Consider the following 9734-nt stretch of genomic DNA (forward strand, 5'->3'; position numbering starts at 1 on the left):
AAATTCAGAGAGCTCTTAAACGGTATAAATACTTATTTACATTTTGTGTACCATTTGTAATTTGCCGCTTAGTTTTATTAGACATGAATAATAAATTAAGGCTTTTATAAAAGTAGCTGTTGTCACTGGAATCATTTTATGTACCTGAAAACAAACCGGTTTCATAGTTTTTATAAATTCAGCTGCGGACTGAGTTGAAAAATCCTGCGCCACCGGTGCAGAGCTACTGCAGCGCAGGTGTGTTTGCGTGCGTGTTTGTGCAAATGTGTGTGTATTTGTATCACGCTGTGAACAAGAAGGGCAGAAATAGACGCTACTTCTGAAATTCAGAGTAAAGAAAAACATCCAGGACAGACTGAGCGTCTGCAGGGATGGAGCCTCCTGATTGGTCAGGACACCTGCAGAAGAAAAGGTGAGAACCATCTTTGAGTTCTGTGTTACAAACAGCGAAGCATGCTGATAAAATCCATGCTTTATGTTTATGTTTTATTAAACATAAAACAACAATGGAAAATTGACAAATATCATCCAAGCAACCGGAAATGAGCCTGAGCAGTTCGTGTGTGTGACCACCAGAGGGCAGTGCAGAACAAGAAGCTCCACTCCAGGCCGAGCAGCGAAGAGTAAGGAGAGGGCGAAGATTATTCTGCAGGTAAATCGGGTTTAGGAGCAAAATATTTAGTATTAAAACCGGGTTTCTGCCTGACAAAAGCAGCACTGGAGTCGCTTTTAGTTTATTTTTATATTTTTAATTAGAATCATTCAGTGAGCTTTTTTATTTAAGCTCTTTATGTTGTTGCATTTTATCTGTTTATTTGAATGCACTTAACTTTAAATTCAGATTTTTTTGGTAATTATTTAACCTTTTTTCAAATATTGAACCCTAGAAGACGAATTAAAGGGCTGCAGAATAAAATAGTGGACGGTTTTTAAAAGCTTGTGGATTTCTTGATCAAGTTGTGCAGTTTTGTCCGCTGTGCTTTTGATTCATTAGCTTCCTTTCTTTTCCTACTGTGAGACTCACAAGGTGGTCTGCAAAGCACACAGAGTGGTTTATTATTAGCTGTGAACACGGGCCACAATGAATTGGCTCTGCCATTATCCTAAAAGAAATAATTATTATGAGGAATCAATATTCTGTGTGCGTACATTATGAGATGAGGTGAAGGACTGAAAAGGAAAGTTTCCTGCTGCAAAGCTCTAATAGGACTTCCATTTTAAAAATGGCCTCATTTCCAGCTCTTATTATCCTCCATATTCCACATCCAACCAGGGTGGAGCCTCGAGTGCTTATTAAAAAAGCTTCATTCTGAAACCACAAAGGGAGCCCTTAAGGAGACCAGGGACAAACACTACACTCTGTTCTAATCCTATCTGGCCTGAATCTGCTTGTAAGACACTAGAAGAAACAATATGCCAGACACGAGTCCTCCAAGTGTTTTTTTTTTTGTTTTGTTTTCCACCAGATGCCCCCATCTCTCCGTCCTCCCCCTGGTACACCAGGGAGGAGGGGAGAAAGGGATGATAGCATTACTCACAATCCATTACCCCTCCCCAGAGACGCTCTGCATACAGAGTGATGGAGGCGAGATTTTTATTTTATTTTTTTGGAGGGTGTTTGTTTGCTGAGGGGGGTGACGGTAAGGCAATATGAAACATGATTATTCCTTTTCAATAACCGTCTGCTGAGCATCCCGTGGAGACGTCGCAGGTTGCTGATTAGTTCGTCAAAATAACCGAAGGCTCCTGAATAGCTTGTTAAGATGCCCAACTTTAAGTACAGACAAGAGCACAGATCATTATTCACTCTGAAGAGTATCTTAATGATGGATTGACCGATGCACAGGGACTCTGACGCTCTTTTTTTATTTATTTATTTTTTTCAAACAACTTTATTTTTAAGGTCAGACAATATACAAAGTGGTGGAGGAACAATGAAGATACAGTCTGAGTCAGAAGTTTACGTACACCAACCAAGAGCATCGACGTTTGGGCTTTTAATTTTTTAAACTGTGGAAAGATAGTAGAACATGCAACTATCCTGATTTAAATCTTACCAAGTCATTGTCTACTTTTAGTTTTTGTGCAAGTATCGTAATTGAAATAAGACAAAGCTAATTCCCAAGTAACTTTTAGGCGAGAAATATGAGCTTCTTTTAAGCCAGTAATTTCTTAAAATTGGAAATATTCCACTTGCAAATTATTTTACTTACAAGACATTTTTCCTGTGTTTGTAAGTGAAATAACCTGAACTAATAACTAGTACTTTTTAAAATTAATATTAAGGAATTATTGATTCTAAACAAGCTGAAAAGTCACTTGTAAGTTGTTTTCTTATTTTGGTCCAAAAACCAGACAACATATTTGGTAATATTTTGTGTTTTTGAATGTTTATCTGAGCCAGGGACTGATTAAAAATAAAAAAAATAAAATAAAGACAAAAGGCTGGTTGGTTGTAATAAATGAAGAACAGCCCAAAATTAATAATGCATGCTCCCAAAAAGTGTATGTAAACTTCTGATCTCTTCTGTACATAAATGAGACACTAATACAGCGTATATACATGTAGTATTTACACGAGGCGCTGCAGTGGTTTGTTCACCTGATCTTGTTTTTTTTCTCCAGTTTCTCTTCCAGCGCCATCTGTCCCTCCTGGAGTTACTCTTTAATCCATCTGTTGCCTCTCAAACCATCTCAGGCTTTCACCCCCCCTCCATCTCGCCCTCTTACCAGATTTCACTGCAGTGCTTTGATTTTTTTTTTCTTTCTCACAGTTGCATGTTAAAATGTTGCTAATTTTGAAGAAAAAGCCAGTGTGGCGTGTGTGTCGCAGGTCAAACCGCCGCTGACTGGAAACGCATTTCTGTCAACATTAAATGTAAACATGGGGATTATTCTCTCCACTTCATATTCAACAAATCTTTTTCTTTTTTAAAAAATAAGTATATGATACAGACAACTTGACACATGAAAAACATTCATTGGGTTTTTCTTATTTACATTTACATGAACCCCCCCCACTCAGATCAGTGACACAAATACCTTCCTGCTGCATCCAAATCCAGAAAACACTTTTTCTTTTAAGTTGCAAAATTTGAACAAATCTTCAACACTTTCCATGCACGTCCCATCCCACTGATCCCACAGCAGATAAACTTTTCAACACTTTGGTAAACATTTGACATTTTTCCAGAGCAGCTCAGGGCAGAAAGCAGGACTCTGAGTCAAGTAGAAATGGGGAGAAAAGCTTATCTCCAAACTTAAAATAAAGCCTTAAATGAAGCAACATAAACCGTTTACGTAAATCCCGACTCTTTGAGTCTTTGATTTCTGCTCCCTGGCTGCGTCTGGCCCGCGTCAGCCCAGGATGTCCAGGTAAACGGGCGGGTTCTTGACCAGCTCCAGCAGGCGGCTGTGGATGTCCTTGATGACCATCCTCTGCTGGGGCTCCCTCTGCCAGCAGCCGTGCATCAGCAGGTACACCTCCTTGGGGCAGGTCCGGGGCCGCTCCAGCTCCCGGCCCTGCGTGATGCATTCAATGGCCTGTTGGGATGGAAGAAACATCGGCTGATTCAATTAAGCAAGAAAAGGACAGTTTATCTGTAACATAAATGTAATGAAGGCTTTTTTTATTATTATTTGCTTTAAATGAGTAATTGTTGTTTTTACAAATTTTGGCACAGACTCATAGAATTAAAAGAAAAAGTTGAAACATATTCAGAGGAAGTTTAGTGGAAGGAAGAAGTGTGTTAGGGAAAGGTGTAACTGTAGCTTTGAGTGGATTTTCAAGAAAGATTATTTGCTTTCTGAAATGAGTGAAGTATTTTTCTCTATATTCTACCTATAAAGCTGGTTCAGCAACAATATATATATATTTTTAAATAATCATATAATCAATCACAATTTTAATTTCTATTTTTAGGTTTTAAAATACAGAAGACTATAAAATCTTTACCAAAAAACCCTGATGGATATATTTTCTTCATACAGTCTTGGTACCGTTAATGTCGTTCTGTTCAGAAACTTCAATGCAATTATTCAATGAAAAACTGAAAACTGCTAAAGCCTGAATTTGCTATATTTATATTTTAAAAGACATTCTTTATCAGGTGAGGTTGATTCTGTTTCATAGAAGACTGTGTGTTTAAAGAGAAACAGACCCACAGCATCACTGACCCTCCACCATGCTACGGAGTGGACATGTGGGCAGTTTTCAGGTTAAACTCTCCTGGACTGTTTGCTGCTGAAAAGCTGCATTTTAAAGCACAAAGTCCCAACAGACTTCACTAAATTCCACATGTTTACATTTGTGATGGTAGAACTTTAAAAAGTCGTTTTCCTGCTTCAAAGAAACAGATTACATGAATGTGATGTCTGACGGTTGCTATGGAGACACTTTGTTGCAGCTGTCTGACAGTAAACCATCCTCCTGTGTAAAATGGGCCTTTGTGTCACATTATATTTGCACCTGAGGAAACCAAAAAGTCATGAGTTACTGATGAAAAGTTCCTAGATACTGATCGGTTTAAGAAAATTAATAAATTAGAAAAATGGAATCTTACTAAAAACTAATAGCAGCACCAGAGTAATTTACTGACCAAATGTGATCAAAGTAAAGGTTGGATCATTCCAGTGACATATTTTCGTTATTCTAGATGTTTTTTAAGGTCATCAAAGCTTTAAAATCTGGGGTGTTTTCTGTATTTACAGCATTTTAACCAGGCTGGCTGATCCCTAATGTTTCCTTGGAGGCCCAGCAGGAATAAATCAGCAGTGCTCTTATGTATGGATCCAGTGAATGTATTGATTTACCCGCCTTTGTGGCAAGAAATTGAGACCACAAAGCTCGGTGTCAAAAAGGTGTCTAAATAAGCCCAGTGTTCAGGAGCCGAGCCCCACAGGCAGCTGCGTATTCAGGCCGGCACCTCAGCTTCGCTGGTAAAAGCACTTTATCAGAGCACAAACAATTTCCAATGTTCACATTTAAAAGAACAAATCAAACACATTCAATAATCTTCATCACTGCCAATGTCACAGCTCAACTCTGCCTGCAGCAAATGATCAAATCTAATTGTGTTTTCCAATCGGAAGAATGGAGTGAGGAAAACACCCATGATGATTTTGGTCCATCAGATTATTTTTTTGAAGAGCTGACAGCTTTTGTGCATCAATCTGCAGAATCAAGGACTGTGTGGGCAACTCTGTAAGAAAGATAACGCTTCCTCTACAGAGAAACTTGCATCAACTAACTTTAACTGGAAGAAAGTTCAGCAGCATCTTTATTTTCAACGAATGAGGAGAGGAAACCTCTGCATTCAGCTCTGCTGCCAGCTACAAAGATCTTAGATCATTTAGTCTCACGACAAATAAAAAAATCCTCTTTTAGTTCTAAAATTTACAAAAAGATAAAAACAGCAGCAGAACAAAAACATGACACATCACACTACAATATTTAACAAAAAACTCAAATCCAGCAGCTTCAGTTTGCATGTTAAATGTCAGAGTTTATGCAGGACAGTTAGAAACAGGCAGAATCAGTAAAACTTATGTATTTAGATTTGCAAAGGTCCGACTGCACGAAGCTCAAGACTTCTGAGATCCCTGGACATGAAACATGTTTGGAGAAAAGCGAACAGCCTCAGGCCAGAGGAAAGCACGGAGGTGGAGGGCTGATGATCTGGGCTTCCACAGCACCTGGACACCTGGAAGTCCTCAGTTACATTCACACAGCAGGTCTTCTTACCCATTTACAGTTTTTTTACTGAAATCTTTTTTTAATTTTTTCTTACATGGTTGTTCATGCTACTAATTAAATGCAGCTGCAATCAGACTTCTCTGCGAGCGGTTTATGTCTGCATTTACTGCACCTGCTGTTCTCTGGTGCAGAATTATGATGCATGTCTCAAAGTCGGCTGAGAATCTACATGATCGTTCAAACATCAGATGCTTTGAAATCTATCGTAGCATGTGTACAGTTTAGCTTTTTTTGTCTTATTGCACGCATTTGGCAACAACTGAAGGCACATTTAGCTTTGTTGTTCAGGTGACAATGAAAAAGTTTCTATTTTGTTCCATTCTGTTCTAGTGTCACATATGGAAGAGGCACAAACCAGGTGAAAAGATTGGAATTGGGTTATTCGGACTGCTGTGAAAAAGTTGGACATGGAAAAAAAAAATCGTATTTGAGTTGAATTCTCTACAGATCAAAGAAACATGGACTCAAATACGCCACATCTGTACGACACAGCAACAAATCCACAACGCAACATAAAGAATAGAATCAAGCTGTTGCAGCGGCCCAGTCAAAGTCCAGCCTCAGAGTGGCTGAAATGATTTGGACAGAGCTGTGCAGAAACCGAAAACTCAATGAACCGAAGCAACGTTGTTAGAAGTGAGCTGATATTCCTCCACAACGAGACAGACAAATATTCTGATTTATTCTCCCAGCTTACTTCTAGTCTCACCTATAAAAACCCACATCCTGTTTGATCTCACTCACTTCCTGCCATCTGGAAACTTAGAAAATGGAAGAACCTCAACAACCAGAAAACTGTTCATCTCTTTAGCCCATCTGACTCCAACAAACTCAGAGCAGAGCACACAAACGGTCTCAGGATTGATCTTTCTTGCGTATCCATTATGAAGTGTTCATGTTTTCTTATATGCAATGTTTTGAACAATGCAGGTTTTGGAACAGCACACCGCCTCCTCTTGCTGCTTTCAGCACCGTCCTATTTATCTGCTTTTCATGCGCCGCTTTGTGCTGCGTAGCTTCATTCCACTCCGGCAGATAAAGCTGCATGGTGCAGAACCAACATAAACATATCTTTATGTGTAGCAGGTGGCCTGTAGTTTACGAAGTGCCAGTCCATTTCTGGATCCAGCTCAGTACAATAGAGGGAAAAAACACAACTGTCTATTTGCAGTGCAGACAATTGCATTTAAAAGCTGTGAAGTTTTGGAGCTGATGTGTTCTGTAGGACCTGTGACGATGTTTGAGAGGTTTATTCAGACAGAATAAAAGAATCAGCTTTTTCAAACCCGTCAAGGTTTCTGTTCGTCTAAGTGAGGAATGGTACAAAACATCAACAGTAACCAGCAAGCATCCCATAAACAGGCGTGGAACCGAGCTTTTCCTGAGCTCACTGAAGGCATCATTTCTTCTAATCAAAATCAGCTAGCAGGTCTCAGATGAAATGGATTTGCTGACAGTCATGTGACACAAGTCAAGGTTCACATCAATCAATGTTGCGTCTTTCTTACACAGAAAACTTCCAGTTTACAGGTTGTTTACTAATTAGCATTTAGATAAAAATGAAGCTGAAAAATCAGATTTTTTCAACAGTTTCAGCTAAAATTGTCTGCACTGCTCTAACATGTCGTTGTGCTTTCTCTAAATCTACAAGGTTTTGATTATTAAGTAATGAAGAATATTGTTTCATTACTACTGAACAGCAGAGTCTGCTAATGTTTGTCTCTTCAGCGTATAATGAGTGTCCAGCACCATGGACAGCAGCACCTCTGATTCAAATTCCTGCTTTTATATTTTGCTGCCACTGAGGTTTAGATTAAGACTTCTCAATATCTGGAGTGAGTTGTTTTTCCACAGAGGATTAGCAAATTACCAATACTGCCTTTAACATTAACTGTGTTTCCAAAAGTGTCTCTTTTCTGGTTGTGACTGATCTTCTGTATTCACACGTGTGCAGTCAGTCTCTGTGCTTTTACTTGAAGAGGAAACACTCCCGGCTTATTGCTTTGTTTGTCTCTCTGTTGCCTGGTTGGAGACATCGATAAAGTATTTGAGGCCATTAACTCGATGAAGTTAGCGTTTCTATATCTAAGTTTGTATCTATCCGGACTGAGCTGATGGCAATAATAATTATGTCATTCTTTCTGATGGAAACTACTCTCAGGCTCGAGGTTCCCGGTTTAACCCATTAATGGAGATTTTGCTTCTGTAACTCTGTGTACTTTGAAAGTTGTTCCTTTCTACTGTTGTGACATTCTTACATAAAGGGTTTCTGCAGTGGTTTAAGATAATTTGTTGGAAAATTGTGCCATAAAAATAAACTAGTGGTGGGACTCATTTAAAATGTTTAATCAAAACTTTACAATCAACAACTGTGGACAAAGTAACATTTTTCAATTCAAAAACCCTTTTTGCTGCTAAATTATTGAATAAATAGACATATGAGGTCAATAACAAAGATATTAGTTAATGTAACCATCAGATTGCTGCAAAGTGCTATTACATCGTTGCTGCTGCTACATGTTTAGCATTGAGATGCTATTTTAGGCTTGAATAGCTTAGCTGATAGGCTAATTCCTGTTAGCACAACAATAGTATTTTACTGCATCCCATCAGATCCTTTTTCTGAATAAAAAATTAAGCCTAGTGGATCAAAAGAAGCTGCTCTTTGTTCCATGAGGATGCTGGTTGTGCATCATATTCATGGGTGTACCAGAAACACGTAACAAAGGTTCCAGCTCTGAATTTTGTAACTAAAAAAAAAAAATTGCAATTAATTGTGCTAAAATTCTTAATGTGTTAAAATCTATAGAATTAGTAAATCAAAATGTATGTATTAAAGTCCCTAAAATAAACTGAATTGTGCCAAATAGCAAATTTAAATACAGTCTATCCTCTGTTTTGCATAAAGTGCTGAGAAACACAACTGTGTAACTTGACTGTGATCCTCTGCAGCAAACTCAGTAAACTTTCTGAATCCAGACATCCTGCCTCACCAGTTTTAATCTTTAAAAGCAGCATTACTCTACAGATCTGTGTCCATTAGCAGCGACGTCTGGGACAATCGGAAGCAGCCAAAATGTGAACAAGCAGCCAGTAATGTCTGCAGAGACCGGTGCAGCTCACCGCGCTGTGGAGGATCTCCACCCGACTCTTTTTACTGCCGTTAACCTTTGCCTGATTAAGTGAGCAGAAGACGCCCGTCACCAGAGCCACTTCACACCAAAATGAGCCGTCAGTCCATCGGGCTCACAGCTGAACACTGAGACTCCTAACGAGCCGCTGAAATGCCTGCTGCCGCCACGTCAGGTTGGGGTGATTTATCTCCGCCGCTCAGTATTTAGGCAACATGATAATTTCACCTGTCCCTCACCAGGCGAGACAGATTAGGATAATGAGGTTACACCTTATTGGCACAGGGCAAAAATGAAGCCAATGAGATTAGAATCGAGTGCAGAGGAAAAGTGATCCACCCTTCTCTGGAAAGAAGAGCGGCTCCTGGCCTGTAATAGCAGCGCTGCGGTCACAGTGGAGACCCACTTCTTGGTGCTTAAGCTGAAAAGGCCAGACTGGACCGCCCTTAATTACTATGAACTTATTGATTAGCTCAAGAGTGCAGAATATGTAAGGCTGCAAGGGCTGACAGGTAAAACGAAGAGAGAAAAACAATCCAGAATCAGGTATCTGAGCTAATACGAGTTGAAAAGTTCATTTAAAGGATAATTTGATTAATTCAAATCAAAACATGCACAGTAGAGTTTATGGAGTTATTACAGGTACTGAGAATGACTCTATGGGATGTTTCTTCCAGTTAAAACTGTTTTTTCTTTCCACTGTCACCATGTTCTTGTTAAGGAGGAAGGGTTGATGCAAAGTTTTGGTAATTCAGTAAACTCCTGGCTATTTGTGGATTTTTTTGTGCAACTTAACTCCAAATCATTCATAGAAAACTCATCTATTTCAATCTAATTTTTTTGTGAAA

At 39.1% G+C, this 9734-nt stretch overlaps 1 protein-coding gene across 1 annotated transcript in view; it reads right to left on the bottom strand.

Annotated features, from left to right (window-relative positions):
* Window positions 1-2611: 2611 nt before the first annotated feature.
* ntrk1 (neurotrophic tyrosine kinase, receptor, type 1) overlaps window positions 2612-9734 on the bottom strand; it is a 46185-nt gene continuing 39062 nt past the window's right edge. The window contains exons 17-18 of the mRNA XM_016680936.1: window positions 8879-8929; window positions 2612-3567 (exon numbers count right to left, since the gene is read on the bottom strand). Coding sequence (XP_016536422.1) covers window positions 3358-3567; window positions 8879-8929 — 261 coding nt within the window. The 3' untranslated portion in view covers window positions 2612-3357. The remainder of the gene's footprint in view (window positions 3568-8878; window positions 8930-9734) is intronic.

Source organism: Poecilia formosa, unplaced genomic scaffold, assembly GCF_000485575.1.
Source record: "Poecilia formosa unplaced genomic scaffold, Poecilia_formosa-5.1.2 Scaffold263, whole genome shotgun sequence".
In the NCBI taxonomy this organism is placed as follows: domain Eukaryota; kingdom Metazoa; phylum Chordata; class Actinopteri; order Cyprinodontiformes; family Poeciliidae; genus Poecilia; species Poecilia formosa.